At 46.4% G+C, this 22,142-nt stretch overlaps 1 protein-coding gene across 4 annotated transcripts in view; it reads right to left on the bottom strand.

Annotated features, from left to right (window-relative positions):
- Positions 1-22,142, bottom strand: part of ppargc1a (peroxisome proliferator-activated receptor gamma, coactivator 1 alpha) — a 36,044-nt gene that overhangs the window by 2,936 nt on the left and 10,966 nt on the right. The window contains exons 3-12 of one of the 4 annotated variants that reach the window (XM_083672242.1): positions 15,169-15,363; positions 14,041-14,163; positions 11,789-13,109; positions 10,908-10,953; positions 10,641-10,714; positions 5,907-7,065; positions 4,122-4,226; positions 3,117-3,237; positions 1,288-1,409; positions 882-1,033 (exon numbers count right to left, since the gene is read on the bottom strand). In XM_083672242.1, the coding sequence (XP_083528368.1) occupies positions 882-1,033; positions 1,288-1,409; positions 3,117-3,237; positions 4,122-4,226; positions 5,907-7,065; positions 10,641-10,714; positions 10,908-10,953; positions 11,789-13,109; positions 14,041-14,163; positions 15,169-15,363 (3,418 nt within the window). The remainder of the gene's footprint in view (positions 1-881; positions 1,034-1,287; positions 1,410-3,116; positions 3,238-4,121; positions 4,227-5,906; positions 7,066-10,640; positions 10,715-10,907; positions 10,954-11,788; positions 13,110-14,040; positions 14,164-15,168; positions 15,364-22,142) is intronic. The other 3 variants (XM_083672243.1, XM_083672245.1, XM_083672244.1) reach the window with 3 other exon arrangements.

The following is a 22,142-nucleotide window of genomic DNA, read 5'->3' as shown; positions in this document are numbered from 1 at the left end:
AATGGAGCAAATGATCTTTTTAGGCTGCACAGCACAGCATCCACTGTAACGGAGTGTCTCTCAGCCATGTTTCTACATGGCTTCTAGAGTGTCTATCCCCTGTTAGTGATATCGGGCTTGAGAAAGTAGAAATGAAGACCCTACTTTCATGTCAAACATAGGCAATGTGTAGGGCGAGGCTTGGATTCTATCAATGTATCCATCTGAACATCAAGTGCAGTCTTTTACTTGTATACAGATTAATCAACAAGTTCTATCTTGTGCTTTTAAATCACCACTTTGCAGAACTGCGTCTCAAGCTCTGTTTCCTCAAGCCCCCCCCCCCCTCCCTCCGTGGATGACACACTGCTATGTGCCACAGCGAGGTCCTGCCTCTGCTCCACACCACAACAGCTGGCAACAGATGGAGACTCACTCAGGAGGGAGGGGGCTGATGGGACTTAACCTTGCTCCCCCCTCCCCCTCCTCCTCTCTTCCCCTCCCTCCACCGAGAGACCAGCAAATAAAATATACATCACTGTATAGGGTATCAGAACACCCACGGACATGCTTTTAAGGGGTATCTTTATCCCAATTCCACACTTCTCATATATCGACAAAGTACAAAGATATAGGCCGTGAGTAATGGAGGACGCTTCTCCTTCCTTGAGATACTGCGGCAGGAATAGAAGCTCTATTCCTGGAAAGTACACAGAGTGACCCTTGAACTCTATTTGCCCTTTTGATACCTTGAGGCGTATTCAAAGCTTCGGGGGGTAGCCGTGCGAAGATATGCTCTTTGATTTTAAAGGCATCACTCAAGCCTTTTGTTTTTCTGGCTTTTTCCCTCTCCTGTATGAGCCATGACTCCGGGGCTCTCGCAATAGCAAAACAGCACTTACCTAAGTCTGTGTAATTCGATTTGCAGAACTGCTTCTGTCCACCGAAGCACAGCTCGAACTGAGGTTCATTTGACCGGCGTAAGGTGTGTCCGTTTTCAAGGGCAGCGAAGGCGTCACAAGTGTAGCGGTAGGTGATGAAGCCAAAATTATCCCTGATTGAGAATAGAAAATGTCAGACTGTCGCAATGGGACAACAGAGGACCCTCTTAGCGGACATCCACACTATTTATATGCAGAGAGAAATCAATAAAAATGTATCTTTGGACTTTTTAGGCTATAAATAGAAAGGACAACAGACGAAATTGGAATACAAAAGCTCTACCCTGCCCTGTGTCCACCTGTCTTTGACCCCCCACCCACACACACACACACATACACACACACACACAAAGTCCTGGAGCCTTACCCGTCATCTCTCAGGTTCACGGCACACTCTTCGATCTCGCCGAAGACTTCAAAGCGCCGCTTCAGCTCGGTCCGTGTGCTATCGGACCTCAGCCTCCCCACGTACACCACCCGTCTCTCCTCCTGCTCATTAAAGAAAAACAGAGAGAAAGAGATTAAAGGAGGAGTTCATCTCCCTTTCTCTCCCTTCAAGTCATCTCTATGGCCATATTGAACAGATTCTAACATCCCATGGCAAGAGCTGACTTAAGGTCACTCTATTGTCGCTCTGTCTGTTTTGTTCCCCATGATTGGTTGGGTTGTTCTAAACACCTTCTCTTATCTGATAGGACAGCCCCTTAGATGTCAGCTCTGCTTTTCATGCTTGCCTTTTTCTAAACCTCATGAAACCTTGGTATAAGAATCACATGATGACATCTCTCTTCCTCTTTTCTGATGCGGTCCAACAACTCAAAATAAGTTGATGAGTTGTTTAGTGTTACACAATAAATCTGTGTAAAAATAAAAAAAAGTCTGTGTGTGTATTAAAGAAGGATCAAACCCTCTTTAAGAATCATTGATTAGTGGGTAACTGTGAGCCTACTACAGTAGGCCTATTGCTCAGCTCTATTGTTACACACAAACCAATAAGAAACCAGTGAGCAACACCATTATGAAAAACAGTAAGCCATGGGGAGAAGAAAACATGCTGTTCCTTGAACCACAAAGGACACAGAGGTTACATGGAATAATTTAGAACCAGTGAAAGAGGCTGCAATTATTTTTTGAGTAATTTAATTGCGTCTGCTAATCATATAATACAGCACATGCCTCAGGGTATGTTGTATCACTGGCATTATTTATTTATTCTTTCATTTACTTGCCATTACTGGGGCGAGTCCATTGAGATCCATTCAAATTGTGAATACTACCCTGAGGGCACTGGTAACTTATACATGTAAATCAGTTGCCTTGGACTAAACTCAAACTTCACCTCCACAAAGAAGGCGGACTAAATGACAAGACATACACTCCCTTCTTAGAATAGGGAAAAAATACAAATTAACGATTAACTTTTGTTTTTTATGTTCTTTTTCCCCCTACACTCACATACTGTACAGTTTGAAACTAAAGTGTTTGCTGAATTAGTGATATAGTTGCTGACAACTGATAAATATGCCGACTTTCGAGATGGCACCCTGAGGCTGGCAGTGTGTGTGTGTGTGTGTGTGTCTTTCACACACTTTGGCCTCCCAAATCTCTACTGACAGCTTGGCTTTGCTGCCTGTAATTGTCTCTCCTGAAATGTATGCAGGCCAAGCCTCGTATGCATTATTTGCCTTGTGCATTTATCAGTAGGGGGTTACCGTGTTGGAAATGTGTGATTTCAAGACGGGGTGGAGAACGTTGAATAGATATTCATCACATTCGATTGAATTTGAAATAGATAACCACCAAAAAATCCCTATTCAAAAACTATACATTTCCTTGGGCAGTAATTTCCTTTCCCCCCTCCTCCTCCCTCTCTTCTTCCCGTTTTTACCCCTGTAGTGTGATTAATAAGATCCGACACTGTTTCCAGACACCAGAGACTTTAAAAATACACAACCTGGAGATAAAGAGGAAACGCGTGTAGCTTGAATGATTCAGGGACTCACTTTGCATGTATTCATTCATTAAAAAAGAACAGTGGCATGGCCATGGGCTTGGATCTGTCTCCGAGTCTATGTAATGCAGGGGTGTGTGTGAGATATTATGTAGAGCCAGGCTATTATAAAGCCAGTCAGCAATATGAAGGACGAGTCCTGAGTAAATAAGAAAATACATTAAATGAAATGGTAGGGCACTCACTATTGCTTTTTGCCTTTGCCTCTCCCTCTGCTCCGCCCTCTCGAACTCCCGCTTCTCGTAGTCCCGGCGGTACTCCTCCCGCTTCAGCCGCTCGTGCTGGTATTCCTCATAGCTGTCATACCTGCAGAGGACCAAACACGTCACTTCACTGTCCTCAAATTCGCCCTTCCTTTTGATGTCCATATTTATAAAGCGTAGCGGCCGGTAGTCACCAAGGAGTGGCCCTCCAATTTTCCCCCCGCATGGGGGTTTGGGAAACAAACAAACGCATTAATAAGACGTCTCCTCGTCGTAAAGGTTATGGATCCCACAGGAGAGGCCCACGGGAGAGCGGACTTGCGCGCTGTCGGAGCTGGGCAGCTGCCACTGTCAGCACTACTTCACATGTCATTACTTTCTGCTTAGTTAGGGCTTCATCTGGAAAAGTGCAACTTTCTCAACTTCCCCAAGACGTGGCCGTGCGTTTTGAGAGATAGGACTCTCGGGCTTGTCTGGTGTCATTAGGCTCGTCAATGCCAAATCAGTTTGGAGCAGGGCAAGGGTGTCAGTTTCAGCACTGTGCCTCTGCTTGTGTGCATATGAATTCTGCAGTGGTTGTGAAGGCAAGCAGATAGAATTTAGGGCCACTCCATTACAATAAGGATATGTGGGGATGGAAAACTGTTTCAGTTAGAATTATTTAAATTCATCCTCTAGACTGTGTATGTAGCTCATGAGCTCCAGGTGCCCTGAGACCTAACTTTCTCCTAGGAGACATATTCACTGCATATCAATGGAAGGGATCATATCTTGACCGGTTACAATTCTTGCAGCATCACAACAATGTGAACATTATCAATAACATGAATCTACTTGTTCACATTTGCCCTCTACTGTGCTTCTAGCTGTACAGTGTCATTGGTGCCACTTTGCGGATGAAAATGAACTACAGAGATGTCATGATTTGATGTATTGAGGTGATACTGGGGATACAGGTTATACATAAGGGATGAGGTGGACCTTTACCTTGGCCTGCGACTAAGAGGAGATCTGGACTTAGATCGGCACTGTGAGTGAGGGCTTTTGTGAGTCCTGGATCTGAAAGTGCTGGAGTCCATGTTATGACGAGACCTGCATTAACCAAAGAGAACACCCATTAATCATCACAACATCATCAAAGGTTAAACCATAATAAGTTATGCATATCTATGTTTCCTTGTTGAGAGCATTGCCTGAAAACTTCCAACAAATATAACACACCTAATGCAGAAGTCACTATCACTGTGCTTTGCACATCATCTCCTAAATCACGTTACTATAGTTTGCGTAGAAGATGAGCGATGGCAAAAGTGTAATATCTAACTTTTTGGTATTAAAGTCTTTGAAACATTTCACTTTGTATTCATACAGTACTTTTCTTTTAGTTCTACTACTGACTCTCCCCAACCTTTACAGTGCAGTTGGGAGTTCTCACCTAGTCCCTCACAAGGGCCAGCATATACATGCACCTCCTATCTATCTTGTATGAAGAGACAGGTCCGTAGGCCCTGCAGCCTAACTCTAAAGCTCATACCCCTGCACTGAGTATAGGCTCTTTAGCTCCCTTTGCTTAATTATTGAACTGATGCTGTAGAAGATGGACTTGAATAATAGAGTGGGAGAAGCTAGGCTAGCTCCATGGAGCCAAGAGAGGGGGAGAGAGTAGAGAAAATAAAGACAGAAAATTGAATTTTGTATTGAATTTTCACATTAGAGTCTTTGATCAAATCATCCATGAGAAGATTGAGGTACTTTTCAGTAAGGATCATTTGTCCGATCTTCTTTTCCCACTCCCCTCAATGACTTCAGTGACTGATTTGTGAAGGATAAAGGGATAGAGAACCATAGTGGAGAGCATCCCCCCAAAAAGCTTATTGGTTTGCAGAACAGATTGACCTTTCAGGAATCAAACAAAATAACTTAGTAACTTAAGATAATTCTCTGGGTTGTGGAAGCCATGCAATGGACAACTACCCAAAGCCACCCAACCCCTCAGCTCTATTCAAAGAGAACCCTGTGAAATGTAGTTCTGCTATGATGATACATCTTTTGAGATAAGGGGGTGCAGGACTACACTCACTACCAGATTTGGCTTTCATCTCTTGGGACAAAGGGGGATTTGCTGCTCAGCAAAACAACAGCTGCAGCTTAAAACAACAGCACAGCATCAAATAGAGACTGGAGGAATACGAAGGAGGGGATGAGAGTTACAGCTCAAATCAAATTCATAGTCAGGGGATGAGGGCTGTGACAACCCTAAAGTACAATGCCTAAGGCACTGTTTATTTTCCTAGTTGCCTTTTGGATTTACATTGTGTGTAGTTTAACAGTACATGGGATATCACAATTTGTCTAATACAATACTCTTTGCCTAATACATTTAGGAGAGTAGGCAGTGGGAGCCTGCTCTATACTGTAGGACAGAGAGCAGAGTTTGGTTAGCAATTGTATACAGCCAAACAAAGTCCAGCCTACCAGGTTAGAATTCTCCCTTGTTAAAACCCTTTTGTCAGAGACATAATGAATCCTTCCTGTATTTAGCTCAGGAAATTGATGTAAAAGCAGCTGAAGGAGCCATGCTGGGAGAGTCTCAGTCACCAGGCCTATCCTCCTTGACATCAACTCTGACGGCTAAGGAAGGCTGTTTACACGACTGAGCCGGCCCCCTGCCGTGCACGGACAGAGCCACCCGCAATGCTTCAGTAACGTTCAAACAACAGAGGGGAAACAGGAGGACACTGAGGCACTGAGGAGGGAGTCGCTGAGGCTTACCACGAGGAGGGGCGTCCGTCTGGCGAGCTGGAGAGGGAGCGCCTCCGGTGGCGTGAGGAGGAACTGCGGGATCTGGAGCGAGAACGGGAGTGCGAGCCTGAGTGGGGCCAACAGAAGTGTCTAGGGGAGAGGAGAAGGGAGGAAGGGGGCGAGACAGAGCCTCGTGAGGGGGAGTAGCTGGAAGGGGAGCAGGACGGTGAGCCATCGAAGAGCAGGTCCAGGGGGGTGCCCTCCCAGGGATAGAGGAAGCGCCCCTCTCGCCCCTCCAACTCCAGCTCCTCATGGAAGGGGGGGAGACCTGGGTACCCAGAGACAGGTAGCTTGGGGTAGTACTCAGCCCCAGTGGAGGTCTCCTCGGGGGGCTGTGGGGCTCCACCCTTCTCCCCCTGTACCTCCACCTGCTCCCCCTTGCTGTAGATGGCTTGCTGAGGGCGGCCAAAGTGCTTGTTGAGTTCCGCCCGGATCTCCTGGTCACACAGGGGCTTCCTGCTGCCGGAGTGGTGGTCCCCGTCAGTGGTCTGTGTGGGACTGTGTGTGCCTTTATTGGGGGTCTCCTCCTGCCCATGCACCTCCATATCCACAGAGGAAGAGCTCTGCTGCAACTGCTTAGCCAAAGATGAGGATGATGAGGATGAACAAGAAGATGAAGAGAAAGAGGAGGGTGGCATGACTGAGTCCTTACATTCCACATGCCTGCCCTCCGCCACGCCCAGAGTAGGGAGGGGGGAGGTGGCGGCCGTCATCGTCATGGTAACGGTAGTGTTAGCATTAGCATTGGCGCCGTCCCGTTTTGTGCTTGCCGACGACTGGCAATAGTCGTGATCGCCGTAGCCACGGGGCAGGGCCCTCATGTTGTTGCAGTGGTGGCGGCGTTCCTCCTTGCCCCCCAGGGTCGGATTGCAGGGGAGGGCGGCGGACACTTTGCTCAGCTGGGCGTACAGCTCAGTCTGCTCGGGGCCCTTTCTGAGGGGGCCCCCGCCTGGGGCGCCTGGAGCCGGGGTCTGAGCCTGGGCTGGGGCGCAAGGGCCCGCCTCGCTCAGCCTAGCCCTCTTGCACACCAAAGCAGAGGAGGAGCATGAAGACAACTTGGTTTTGAGTGATGCTTTGAAAGGGTTCTCTTGACTGGCTTTGTGGGGGGGCGTGGTAGGTGGTGTCAGACCTGGAGATTGGGAGGATAGAAAGAGAGAGAGAGAGAGAGAGAATGAGGTACAGACAGAGAGGGCAAGAGAGAGAGAGAGAGAGAGAGGGCAAGAGAGAGAGAGAGAGAGAGAGGTACAGAGAGAGAGATGGCCGATAAAAGAGAATGGAATTATAATGCATACCTCTCCACCTATCCCCCCCCCCCCCCCCATCTCCTAGTCTGTTTATAGACAGTGGACACACACAGGCTTGATTAAAATATTCACTTTCATTCGGGGCAAATCCTGATCCGTATTTTATTGCAATCTTGACAGATTAATGTAATGCTCTGTGTAACTTAATATGGTGGAGCGCTACACGGCTGAGTTGCCACCCCTCCCTCCCTGACCTTGGACAATCCCCGTTCACAAAAAAAAACATGCATCCATAGCGGACGAAGGGAACACATCCTTCGAAAATATATAGTGTCTCAACCGAACACAAATGTACACGTTGGACACCGGCCAAGTGATTTGAATAAAAGCAAAGACCTTTGAAAAAATCTATCAAACTTGACACTACATATTTCAAGAGTTTTCTCTTCTGCCAGTCAAGGTAGCAAGATGTCAATACTCTGAGGTACATGTTGCTGTGCGTGTTACTGTTGCTGTCATACGATAGCGTTGGCACGGTAAGATGTCTGTCTCCTAATGGAGGCACGGTGACTGCCGGGGAATCGGTTGTCATTCTCCTCAGATCCTGCTTCTCTCGCTCATGCCCAACCCGACTCCTGACCCCTGACAGATTTATGGAGAGACAGATGGCAGTTATATGGGAAGTCCTGAGATGGGCCGCTTTATAGCATTGTTAATGCACTCACACAAACAACCGGTGGTACTCCCTCTCCCTTTGTCTTGTCTTTTCCCCCTTCCTCTTGCTTGTTGTCTTCTTCCTCTCTGAATCAATCTTTCTCTGTCTCCTCTGTCTCTAACCATCTTTCTCATTCCGTCTCATGCAGAGAAATGTGCCCACACACACGCAATCACACACGCACACTAGTCACAAACAGTCTCCCTCTCTGGAGTCAAACTCAGCCACTTTGAACACCTACGCTCCCCCTCTTTGCCATTCTTATGAATGCACATCACTCTCCCTCACGGTGAATTGCACCAAATGACAGCTATTAGTATCAAATCCTGTGTACGAATATTTACCAGGGGAGTTTGGAGCCAGCCAGAGAGTGGAGGGAGACTGATACGTAAAAATTCAGTTTCAAGGCCATTTGGTGAGTTTGGGATGTCTAATCCAGGCAGCTTATCATCAGACTTATTATCTGGATTTCTACAGTAAGCAGGACTGCAAACCCCCTCCCTTGCTGATAGTGACATAGGGGTTGATGCAGTATTTCAGAGAGCTGAGGGACTAGGCTATATTTATCATTACGCCAATGAAATGAGCTATGAAAAGCAAGGGAGGGAAGGGCCCACTGCCTGAGGAACTTCTGTTTTGCCAATGAAACGCCATCTGTGCAAAACAATGCGCACGGGGTCATAAACTAGGAGCCATTAGCACCAACGAAATAAATCAGAATTAGATAAATATGTGCCTCTCAGTCAAACCTGCTGGTGATAGATGCTCTATAGACACAAACACCAATCATATAGCGCAGAGGGTTTTTCTAATCTGTTTCCGTCCGGCTGTAAATTGCGAAGAGACCTCAGAGCAAATAACAACTCAGGGCTTAAAGAGTTGATCCCACAGTAAGCCATGCAAATAGCAACATATAGACCACCCCAGTGTCATGAGATACCGTAATTAAAGACAACATAGCACAGAGTAAATCTATTAGCTAGGGGAGATTAGTCCTTCCAGTAAAACCCTTGCTCGCAATTGTTGCTTGGTTTACCTTGGCTCAGTAAAAAGATGCCACCTCCCAAAGCAGAAGCAAATCCTAACAGTAGTAGTATGATGGCAAGTAGTTGCTGTTGCTGCTACTACTACTACTACTACTACTAACAACATGCCATAAACAAATCCATTAAAGCAAACGCGTTGCACCTACAACATATCATGGAAAATTCCATCTGCAACAGAACTACTGACCTAAGTCCATCTGAAGGTGGAACCTCCCCCTTGGCTCACCTCCACCTGGTTATCAATTAAAGAACCATAATCTCCATTGTAGTGAAATTCTACTACAACAGGTCTACTACGGACACATTAACTCGGATCACAGAGATTTCATCCCCCTCCTTCCTTTGCCATATCCGGGAGAGTCTGTTACCGCACGGGACTAAACTAATCCTAAAGCGGAATGGGCTCAATATCCATGAGCTTTCCCTTCTAATGGCTTTTCCCCTAATATCTAATCCCAAATCTGCAAAGGGCAGTGGAGTCACAGTACAGCTTTATTAACTATGACAGGAACCACAGAATGGGACTGAATTTTGCCTACGGTAAGAGACACCCCACATGCAGTAAAAAACAAGAACATATTAACAGCGTTTGATTGCCCACAAGCCTCCCCGTTACCCTTTATGGGTGCCCCCTTTGACCTTTGACGCTTATGTACACAAAGGGTTAAATGACAACATGAGCAAGGTCAATTGGAGGAACCCTCTTGGGCTTTGGTGTCCCACAAATCTACACCCTACTGGACTCTAAAGGGGCATTGGATAATCCCCATTGGACCAGAATACCAAACAAAACGTCACCTTGAAGCTCAGGGGGGGAGTCAGGTGTGCACTTCGAGGGCCATTTCCCCGCTAGTAAATTAATACCAAAAGACCCATTGAATGCAACACATTGTGAGAAGAAAAGGGCAGCCATTTTGTTTTTATTGACCTGGGATGATTAATCTCAGTGAGGGGAGGGGGTACTGAAATAATTACCTGCATAATTCACGCAGAGAGAGAGAACTGCTGAAGCCTGGTGTTTTAGCTTTGGCTGACATTCACTTCATTTGGGTTTTAATTACCTTTTGCCTATAGCTTTCCACCAACGCACTTAATTAATAAATATATAATACACAAGGATAATGACAATAATAATACTAAAATCCTCTCGCATTGACCCCATTTGGAAAATGGCATCCTTCCCATAAATACCAGCCTTAACATTGGAAATTACCTCCATGCCACTAATCAAATTACCAGACTGTCTGCAAAAAAGACACAGATAATATCAGCAAACCGAATTACGTGGCAAAACCAATTAAAACAATAATAATGCCACATCAATTTGTCTGTGATGTATTGGGTAAGTGAGCATCGCAGTCAAAGAGCATTAAGATCCAAAGGAGAAAAAGGAGTGGCAGCACATTCACTCTTCAATGGGAAGGAGTGGATCTCTAATAAACTCAAAGGAGATTGGAAAGCATAATCAATACTGAAGCACATAAAGATTTCACCCAGTGTCCTATTCCTTCACCTTGAACTCTGAACTTTTATGGAACTATCAAGATGGTGTGAAAAGCCAGAGGCAGTAGCTGCAATTTAACCCCTTACTGGCTGTGTAAGAGCCAGTAACCTGCACTCTCCTTTCATTACATGGACAATCTGTGTGAAATGTCATTGTCAAGGTGTTCATCAATTCACTGAAATAATATATTCTTACCTGGGGTTCCAGAGATCTCCACACTCAATGTGCGTTCAATGGTTTTGTTCTCAAACGGTGATCCCTTGTGGTCACTGAAAGACAAAAAGAGTGTGCACAATATTTTACTTGACAGGGAAAGCTGGATTTTAAAGGCTTTGTGATCTAAGAAATGGAAATGAGAGTTAGCCTCATGCCTCATGTTGGTGCTATTCTCTGTTTTCTTTTTTCTTTGTCTTTCTTTGTTTTGTCTGGACTATAAGAATGTTGAAAAACTCTCTCACTTACTTTGGAGACTCTGGGGTCAAAGGAAGTGGCAAGGTGGTTGGTTTGGCTGCAGAACACAAAGGAGCATGGGTAATTATTTAACTAGATGACACTTGACGCAGAAGAGATCAGGTCCACATCTGCAAATCAATCTCAAATTGGATCATTAACAGCAGTAATGTTACAAAACCCAACCCAGTACGGTTAGAATGCTCTCTTGCTATTGTTTTACAGAGCAATAGGTTTTCTATTGACCCCGTCTTATTTTTGGTTCACTGTTCACTTTGTGAGGCAGGATGAAGTAATGGCTTATGTGTTCAGGTACACAGTTTGACACAAATATCCCACTCAATAAAACAAATGAGAAAAAAAAAAGACAAAAAGAAAAAGACAATGGCACAAACAGTACACATGGGCAATGGGTGACCCCCCTGCTATGAAGTAATTGTTGCATGCATTTGGAACCAAAGCAGAGGAAAGAAAGGAGAGTCAAGGAAGCTTGTGCAGTTGCCTGAGGCTCTGGCTGTCTCCAACTGCAGCTAAGGAGTGTCGCTCAATTAGACGTCTAGGTCATTAGAGCAGTGCTCGGCCGAGACTATGTGGACATTCAGCACATTCAGCTTGATCCAGCCAGAATAGGGGTTGACTTCAAATGCCATAATGTACCAAGACATTACAGGCTTAACCCTCTCCCACCTCCCCACTTATTCAATCTTGAAGGTAAGACTCTGTACCAATTCAGAAAAGATAGTGCAGCTGGCTGTTTGTTGTTGTTTTTTGTTCTCATAGTGACAGTTAGGCTCGAATTAGCATTGGGGTTAGTTGTGTAGTCAAACTGGGAAGTGGTTAGAACAGGAGAGGGAGAAGAGAGAGAGAGAGGGCGGGGATGCAGCGATGATTACCTAACAACGGGAAGCCCTGGTCATCGGGGTGCCTGCAGAGTGCCTGCCTGTGTAGGTGTTGCTTTGGTGTGACGGAGGGACTGAGGTCTGAAATTATAGAATCTGGGAAAAGTTGGCCTGGCGGGCCTTGTGAGAGCGCCAAGGGGCTGCCCATGACATCATCGCGAACATCCTCCCCGACAAAGCCAGCCTGCTCCAGGCCCCCCTCCGGCCACCCCAGCCCAAGCCCCAGCCCCAGCTCCAGCTCTAGCCCCTGGTCTACCTCACTAACCCAGTTGCCTAGGCCTAAGTTCTCAGCCAACAGGGGGTTTGAATCAGGCTCTTCAGCCTGTCTTACACCCCAGCTGTCGGCACTGGGAGCCCCTCTGTACTCCTTCTCCTCAATAGCCTGGCTGGGATACTCATCCCTCTCCAGGACTTGAGAGCTTATTCCTGGTGAACTGCTCTTGCTGGGCTTAGAGTTGATAGCGGACAGGAGCAAGTGGGCCCGATAGCGGGCGGGCCTCTGCTTGGAGGTCAGCAGCTGGCTAAGCAACGGGTGCCCTGGCTCTTCCTCTCTTTTCTTAATGGTCACTGTAATGTGCCTACGCGCGCCACGGCCATGCCTGCCCCGGCACTCGCTAGCCTTAGTGGCGCCCGCCTCACGGCAACGCCCACAGCTGCCTGTCTGACCAGTCTCTCTAGGAGGGAGAGAATAAGAATGCATGTACCTAATGAACCTAGCGGCTGCCAGGCGGCCCGCATCCGCCGCAGGCTGCGGACCTGGCGGCCTTCCTTCTTCACTGGACGGCCTGCGCTCCAGTTTGGGGCGGCCATGGCCGCTGCCGTTCCTACGGCCTGGGGGGATGGAAGCGGGTGTCGCGGGTTCAGACTGTCCCTCAGTGCCAGCCCCATGAGCACAACGACGCCACTTCCCAGCCCCCACACCAGCCACACTACACTCGCCAGCAGCCCGGCTCTCACCTCGCTGGTGATGCGGTGGTTGTTGCTGCTGCTGTTGTTGCTGCTGCTGCTGCGACAGGACGGACGTCGAGGACAACTTCTTCTTGGAGGTGGTGGTCGAGGAGGAGGAGGAGAGGGAGGAGAAGGAAGAGGTGGATGAGGAGGATGGTGAGGAGGAGGAAGAGGAAGAGGCGCCCAGCCCACCCTTGTCTTTGCCGCCGCCGACACCCCAGGCGCTCTTGGCCTCGCTGACTTTGGTCTGGAGGAGAATGTCGTCGGTGGCCGTGAGGTACTTGAGCAGCTCGGTGCAGGGTCGCCTCACTGGACGGTTCTGCTGCGGACAGCCCCCCCTTGCTTTGCTGTTCCAGGGGTTTTCCGTCTGCAGAAAGACAAAGAGAGAGAGTTAAAGAGAGGAAAAGAGAGTAAGATATAAGGAGAGAAAGGGAAAAGGAAGAGAGGGAGAGAGAGAGAGAGAAAGAGAGAGCTGGGCTCTGCACAGCGGTCGCCCAACTGTCTGAGAGGCGATGGCGGGAGCGCCACCCGCCCATCATCTTAATTGCGTGGCCCCAGAGCGGCACCGCGGCATTCCGTACGCTCGCCGTGTCCTCAGGGAGCCTTCATCCACTGTGCTCCAGAAATGGATGAGTCAAAGGAATGGTTTGAAAATAGACTTTTCAGAGATGTGTAACTCCCCACACACAACAGCGTCTGTTTCTGTGATATGTTTACCAAACAACACTACAACCACATTCCGAATTCAGTTTTTAAGCACCGAGGGATATAAATCAGGAACACATTTTCTCTGAGCAAGGACAAAAAAATGAATGGATTATTCATGTGTTATCATACTTCATACAAATCAACTCTTCAAGCACATACATCATGTTCCAATGAAATAGGCCTATGCAAAATACTTAAAATCACATACTTAATTTAATTCACATTCCTGGGCCCATAATATATATGGCAGACTAATATCTATTTTGAAGCACATTCCCCCAAACTGCATCACTCGTACAAAGGGAAATCTAATGATAATGTCGAGCCTTATATTTGTATTTGTCATCAGCATCAATCTCACTGCAACAGCGCTGTCGATGTTTGATTTTAGCCATGCGCCATACAAAGAGGGATAAGTGCTTTAGCTAATGAGACAACAGTCCTGATGCCTCATCTGGAAAGCCCAACAGCAAGCACAAGTTTAACATCTTCCAAGGCCGACTCAAAAGAGAGAGAACAGAGATGATAAACAAACATGGAGGCCTAATAGAAGCAGGCCTTTGATGTGAGCGGTGCAACGGGGTAGCTACCTTGACAACAGCAGGTGTTGGTCTGATCCGGTGGTTGCTGGCTGCATGGTTTTGTGCCTTGCCACCTGTGTATTGATTATAGCTGAGCTGGGAGTTTGCGGGTGCCAGAAGGAGCTTCTTCAGCTGCAAAAGACCCAAACAGAATGGGGAGGGGGGAGGAGAGAGAAGGGGGTGAGTGGGGGGGGGGGAGAGAAGGATTTATGCAAACACTCTTACATTTCTTTAGTCTATTCAATAAAACAATTACAGAAGTATGCTCATTGCTTTTGTAAATGTGAAAGTGAAGAAATTAACTTGTCTTGATGTGTTTGTAGAAAAAAAGAGAATTACAGATAGACTGAAAATATCTTTATGGCCTTTTAACTGTTTATTGATAGTGTTTAAAGGACAAGTCAAAGTCTTGCCATAACAAGTGTTTTGTGGTACACAACGACAACATTGTACTACTGTGATGGACTAAACAATGCAGGGGGACGTGGAAAAGGTCAGTCAAGTGGGGCCAGCATGGAATACAATGGACTATGACTGAAAAAAATAAACATTTTAGGTCAAACCCTTAGGCCAAAAGAAAAGGCCAGATTGAAGGGGTATGTTGTGTGTTTGTGTAGAACACACAGGTAAACTGAAAATTCATCACGAGTTGTCTTTTCGCCAAAGATGGCTCAGGGATTAACAAGGCACACTGACATGAGATGAGATGGATTTAATTTTTCATTACATCCCAGCTTGATTTCAGGCCCATGGCATAGTGTCACCAATACCAAGCCCACCACTGTGCATGTATGATTGCGTTTGTGCTGCTATGCGCTTCAATGTAATTAGCATCTCACAGCTACACTGATCCATTCGATTTGCTTTTTCATCCATGCATCTGCACCATGGCTCCGTTCTGCACACAGACATGTAACAGGGGAGGGGAGGGGGTGTCTGCTAAAGCTGAACAGGGCAAGCACCAGTTTTTGGTCACCAGCCTGAAGCCAGTGCCTTATCTAGTGTTGGCGGTGGCTTGGCAAGGGTGCTAAAGTGGGTGTGTTGGGGGTAAAGGGGTTTGTGGTCATGGATCACAGATCATGGGGACTTGAGTGGTGGTGGTGGGGACATGGTGGGGAGGAGGGGGGTGAGTCTTACCAGGGAGGGCTCCTCCGGTTCTGGGGTGCGTGGCGAGCCGTCGGGGGTGGAGGGACAGCTCTGATCGCTGGCATTGGTCACGTCCCCATCTGCCAAGGCCTCGAACGAAGGCAATCCGTCCTCATCCACCGGGATGCTGTCCAGGGTTTCTGTAAGCACTGCCAGCAAGTTGGCCTCATTTTCTTCATCTATCTTCTTAGTGGTGGGAAAGGGGGAGGGGGAGAGAGAGAAAAAGAGAAAAAATAGGACATTTTAGTTAGGAGAAGTTGCTTTATAGTGTGTCTGTTTTTTTTTAGTGAGATGTGAGGGTGGGTGGTAACAGGCTTCTATTGTTAATAGAGTAGGACGGTTTTACGCCAGAGCTGCTTTTTCCTGCAGTCTTTTAAAAAACTAAATTCTCTCACTGCGTGAATGAGTCAGGCCTGTCACTCATATTTTAAGCATGCGGCTTACTGGACCAAAATAATATCTCCCCCAAGAAATCCATTAACAAGGCTGACACACAGGAAGTATCTGGGGAGGAAAAAAATGCAAAAGATGGAAGGACACAATAGAGGGAAGTTGAGCTGCCTCAATCCCCAACTCTACCCTAAGGAAAAGGAGCGATCGGTTTTTTGACAAGATGTTTGCAAGCAATCCTCTGATAAGGCGAATTACCACCCGCAAATGATAAATTAATGTGATATTTATAGGCACCTGAAGATAACTAACAGTCACACCAAGCTGGAAGTTACCATCAACATTTCAGAAAATAAACTCTTCTTGCCTCTTGTTCCTCTTTGAAGTAGCTGTTGTATGCTTGCTGCTGCTGTTTCCCCCAGTTAAAGGGGTGACATAATGAGAGAGAGAGAGAGAGAGAGAGAGCGATATATGGGTTTCCTAGCATCAACAAGGGAGCTGGTGATGGTGGGGAAACGGCGACAGGCACTGGAAGTTCCAGGACAAAACCCAGGGGACTTAAAGACAGGGAAAGATAAACAGAAAGTCGCCGCGGGACACTACGTGGTGTACCCAACAAGAACAAATCCCTTTATGCACACGGCAGGATTAGCATCTCTCAGCGATAGCGTGTGGCGATCATTGTGCCGGGGGGGGAACCATCCCTTTAGATAGCACTGCTCCGCTGCTTGGACTCGGCTCCCACGAGCACACAATCACCCTGTCTGCTTGTTCACATTCAATCCCTGAGTTTCCCACGATTACACACCACCATGGACACCTCTTCATGGGAGCATCTTTGGAGCTAAGGAGATCGCGTAATAACGTCCTTTTTTTTTTTTTTAAATCCCTCCAATTTTATTCTAAGATGACACAGATAGTGTAGGCATTCAGTTAGGCGGGTGACTGAGGAAAATGCTAATCTGACGCCCATTCAGAAGATATCCACCCTCTAACAATATGCACTCTCACTCATTATTAAAAAATCATAAAAGGGACACATATTTCACAGAGATAACAAAATACCGACTGGGGCCACGCAGCTCTGGCAGTAAACGGTTTGCAGGAAATTGCTCCCTATGAGGTAGCATGCTGTTTAATTACTTGCAAAGAGCTTCAATCCACTGTGCCGGAACCTATGTTGCCGTTCAAAGTTTTCTGACATCGCACTTTATTAGCCGAGGGCTAAGCGGGTGGGTAATAACAGTTGATACACCAAGAGCCTTTTCTTAGACACTAACATACACACAGATGATCTCATATGAGGCTTTAATAACCAAAATTGTTAAATCTCTTTGAATTTTATCTAAACAACTCCTCATGTAAGACTTTGGGTGGTGCATTTTTCCTGACCTCCTCTCAAGACTTTTAAGCCAATATTTGCAACAGTTTTGGCCATGTTATATGTGACACCATCTGACTTAGTCACGGTAAAAGTTCAAAAAGCCATACAGGCCTCAGCAGCAGGACAGGGTGGGGACCCAGGAGTATCTTAAGCTCTGGTCAAGTTTTACTTGGTTGTGATATGTGTCCACTTCAATCCTGTTTCAAAACCTCAGCTAAAGCTTTGAGGTGGGCCGTGTCCCCAATGATAACTCCAGGGACTGTAATGCTGTGAAAGGGACATGTGTAAAATCCCAAGTCGTGACGGTCATGCTACAGGCCTAGCTAAAGCTCTGACGGTGGCAGTCATAGGCCAGGCAGGGGGTTTCAGGGGCTGGGAGAGGAGCAGACCTGAGTAAGTGGTTCTACTCTAGAGAGAGTCCCTGTCCAGCAAAGCCAGCTTTACCGTGCCAGCTTAAAAACTCCCTCATGCTGCTCCATTGGACAAAAGTCAATCTACTACAACTAACTCCACCACCCTGAAGCAACCTCTGGAGAAAAATCCCCCACTTGGCCTGAGTTGGTGAGATATGGCACCCAATAGGGATGCTGTCAGAACAACCTAGCAACCCACTGATGGCCAAGTCCACTTATATCGATTACTATAGCAGCTGTTGAAAGAAAAGGAGAAGGAGGGACAAAGAAAAAAGAAAGAAAAATAGCCTCAGTGGGAGCGTCATTTCTCCCATCCCGGTTAATAGACCTCGCCGAATTAAAGAGATCTTAACAATCCTGGGCTAATTGTGGGATCACAATACATTAACCCTGTTGCAATTCTAAAGGGTGCCATTCTTGGCTGTTTTACTTCAAATGCTTCAATTAGCCATAAAACATGCTGGCAAGTGCCAGCAGCCTCGTTCCATCTTTCCCTCTCCCCTGGCTCCCACCTCAGAGAAAAGAAAGCGCACACCAGTCGTTCATTATCAGGTGAGGCCTTTTGTTATCAGACAGCCCGTCTTTGAAATCGTCCTTGCTTTAACTCTTTTATTGAGTTCCACAGCACCATTGTGTTCCAGAGATATTATTCATGCCACTGATAACGGAATGTGTGTTTTTTTCTAAACACACACTTTTGAACTCTGGGGCAAACAGCCAAATTAAATCCACTAATTGCTTCTTGAAGATTTGAAGCTCTGAGCAATGTACCAAGGATCATATTTCAAGTACACATTTGGCTATGCATCTTAACATCTTGAAGAGAGAATACAATTATATTATAAAAGTTTCACAATTACAAACCTGATCATTCAATAACATATGTATGTATCTTGCAGACACAATCTCGCACTGCTGTTATCTTAAAAATGAAAGAGACAGAATCTGTGACAAAGCCGCTCTGGGAAGAAGAAGAAAAAAAAAAAAGAGTCTCATCCTAAATGGGTCATCTGGTATTGAAAGTACTGTTTATACTCTCTCTGCAAATGTGAAAAAGAAACCAGTCCACTCAGACAGAAAACATTCTTAATAAATTGGACCCAGAATTGCTTGGGGTTAAATCTGCGCCTTGACAATTTAATTGCGCTGCTTCGTCTAGATTATTTTTTTCATCCCTCCGTTTTCAAAGGCATTCCCTCGGACGAGGTTAAACGAGTAGCCAGACCTTCTAATCACAGTACAATCAGAAGTGTGTGTGTGTGTGTGGGGGGGGGGGGGGTTGGGGGGCACAACATCTCAACTCCGCCATGAAAGCACATTAGATTTGATAAACAAATAATGTCATTTTGTATTATTACCCCTGGCCCAAGATTTCAGAGGAAATAAATCAAAGTCAGCCACTGCTAAGGCTTTAGTCGGGCTGACACGTCGGCTGGTCACACCAGCGCAACATATGGCAGGAGAGGGGGAAGGGAGGGGAGGGAGGAGGGGGGGTAAGGTGCAGCACGATGCACAGCGGAGAGACAAATCACGCAGCCACGAGAGACGTCCAGTCATTTAGCACAAACTTACTGAGATGGAGAGAAGGTGATTATAGCCTATAGAAACAACGACACAACAATACATAACAATGCCTAGTCCCTGTGTATGTGTGTGTGTATGTGTGTGTGTGGCTGCACAGCCGGTGGTACAAGTCATAAAACTAAATGTTAAACTGTTACCATGATTGGACTGGTAACAGATTCCAGAGCTGAAGGCTAGTCTCGTTTTCTGTCTGGCCACAAAAGTCAACAGTGCATCGAATTATTCAAAGCCCATTTCACAAGCAAATGGTCCTGTAAAGTAGACACTGGGTCTACTTGCTTTGGACACAAGGATTGCAGCATTGTATCAGTACTACACATACAAGTTGACACATACAGTATAAAAGGACAATCAACCCGTACACGATACAGGCCCTCAGTTTAAATAAACAGGCTAGTATCAACTACGTATCATAAGTAGACTTCATAGGCCGCATAGGCTGCCACACACACACACACACACACACACACACACACACACACACACACACACACACACACACACACACACACACACACACACACACACACACACACACACACACACACACACACACACACACCATGTCTTTCACAATAATCCAGCAGTGAGTGACTAATTCCCTGTCTGGGTTCCTTCTGCCCTATGCTCTAAATACAGATACAAGTGGACATCGCCATCACCATGGGTGATTCATGCAGCTGATTTCAGACAATTTCAGCCTGCTGTGCTAATGCCATAACAGGGCTCATCATAATCCCCTCTACACAGTCGGAATTCACTGTCCTGCACCACCATTGGCCGCTTGAGCCTAACCGGAACTATTGTCGAAACTAGCACACGCTTCCTCAGTTGCATCGCGTCGAGGATCAATGTCACAGCGGGATATCGTTGTCACATGTCATTCCCATTGACAACCAAATAGACAGTTTTAACAGCGGAAACTGTTTCGACCTGCTGATAAAGCCTCGGACTGTGAGGAAAAGTGTTAGAGCGAGTGTACTGATGTGTCTCCTGGGAACCATTGCAAGAGAGCTATCAGTGGAGCTGATATAGAGAGAGAGCGAGGGAGAGAGATAGATAGATAGATAGATAGATAGATAGATAGATAGATAGATAGATAGATAGATAGAGAAAGATATATATATATATATATATATATATATAGAGATAGATAGGTAGATATAGATAGAGTAGGGCAGATATAGAGGAGGAGAGAGAGATAGAGAGAGAGGTAGATATAGAGAGAGTGAGAGAGAGAGGTGGAAAAGCTGTGACTGATTTTCGAGTGAAGAGAGTTAGACTTGTCACAACTGCCTCTAACTCTGAGAGAAACAAAGCCTGTCCATACTCTGACACAAAACACAGAGAGGTCTCCGAAATCAGCTGATGCCATATCATCCTGATGCCATTTTATTCTGGAGCCTTACCTATCTCTGGGTCAGAGGTACACCCCAACAGCAGCAAAGGGCCATGCTCTAATATGACAGAAACACAGGTCCCATTGGAGGAAGAGACGGTCAACTCTGGACCTGGAGGGCTGCTGTGTGTACAGGCATTTGTTACAGCCTGGCACTAACACACACTGATGTAATGAATATATCTTAAATGGAGACAATGCTCATTTACATTAGTTAAAGTAAGTGTGTTAACAATAGAACACATTGTGGCCTCTGTAACTCCCAAAACGAGGGGTTTTGGAAACAACTAAATGGAGCCAGTGCACTGGGCCTACAGCAAAGAGGGGGAAATAAAAAACCCAATCGGTCACCAGACGCCACCCTTCTTCCCCACCGGGAGACTTGAGCCATCCGCCCACCTTCTCTGACGACAACTGGAGCTCTCCAGTGTCAAGGAAAGGCTTAGTCACGAGCCATACACCCAAGAGAGCCTCCCTCTCCAAACAGCTGAAGCTGCCGCCAGGGGGTTTAGCAGGCGGGAGCAGAGAACCCACATCTAAGGCTGCGGAGGACTGCTGTTGTTTTTCTGCTGTTGCTGTCCGACAGATGGTCCGAGCCTGTTTGAGGGTTTTTTCCCCGTCTTGTGTAATTATACACCATCACAATGTTTGGATACTCTTTCGATTTCTTGATTGGGCATTGGGGTTTTTTCTCCAAATGAGTTGGGTTGACGCAAGATACAGAGGTTCTTGCATCGATACCGGGGGGGGATGGAAATTCTGACATGAGCTTGTATCAAAAATTCTAATATATATGGGGTGAGAGGTGGTGTTTATTCCTGCCTTCTTTTAATGGTATGCAAATAGCTATTTGCTTAGCAGTAAGTAGGCAGCTATGAATCTGCAGTGCTAAGCAGCCCTATCAACACACTAGGGTGGAGATGATGGTCAGTAGATGGAGGGGGGCGGGAGGGAGAAAGGGAGGGAGGACAAGGGGGGCGCTGATCTAACGTCCATCTTGTCAAATGGACATTGTCACATTTCCCCCCAAAGCACACATTGGTAACAGTTATGGTCAGCCGTGCGTGTGTAAACAAAACAAAAACAACACAGAAGGGCGGGTGTTTTGTCATGGCATTTGCATGGATTTGCGGATTTGCGAGCAGAATGGCAGAATTCTTTAAGATTAATATCCGCTGCTCCCTCTTCTCCACTCCTGACCTTTCAGACCCTGCCAAGCTCATCAAGGGCTCACTATAAGGGCTCGGAGGCTTTTCATTTGTCACAGTAATATCAATGGAGGAAGCATGCCAATGAAAGGGCAGAACGGATGGACAATATACAGTATCACAGAGTGTCGTGGACCAGGGTGGACACATATAAATATTGTTATGCAGGGAGCACTGTGTGTGCATGTGCGTGCGTGCATGCGTGCGTGTGTGTGTCTGCATGCATGCCTGTTGGGGGGGGTATGGACCCAATATCACAAATTTATGGTAATTGAAACCACAGAATCTTTTTGGAAATGCAGTCAATTTGATTCTGCAGCAAAAGGTCACCCGATTCAATTTGCACTCAATGCTGAGCACAATAAGGGAGAGAAACACCTGAAAGCAAATGATCTTATCAGCCTACAGACCTCAGCACTTACCCACTGCATAAAAGCTATTTGCTGATTACTAAATAAACGTATTATCTTTTACCTTGACTTCTGTGTGCGTGTGTTTTTTTCTTTTCTTGTTCCAGGTACTGTAGGGTGCTGTAGCAGTAGGTAGCCCTAGTCCGCGCCTTGACTTTGCGAGCGGGTTATCAGAGA

The sequence above is a fragment of the Argentina silus genome, assembly GCF_951799395.1.
Source record: "Argentina silus genome assembly, chromosome: 1".
NCBI lineage: Eukaryota > Metazoa > Chordata > Actinopteri > Argentiniformes > Argentinidae > Argentina > Argentina silus.
This window is presented reverse-complemented; position numbering and strand designations above follow the sequence as displayed.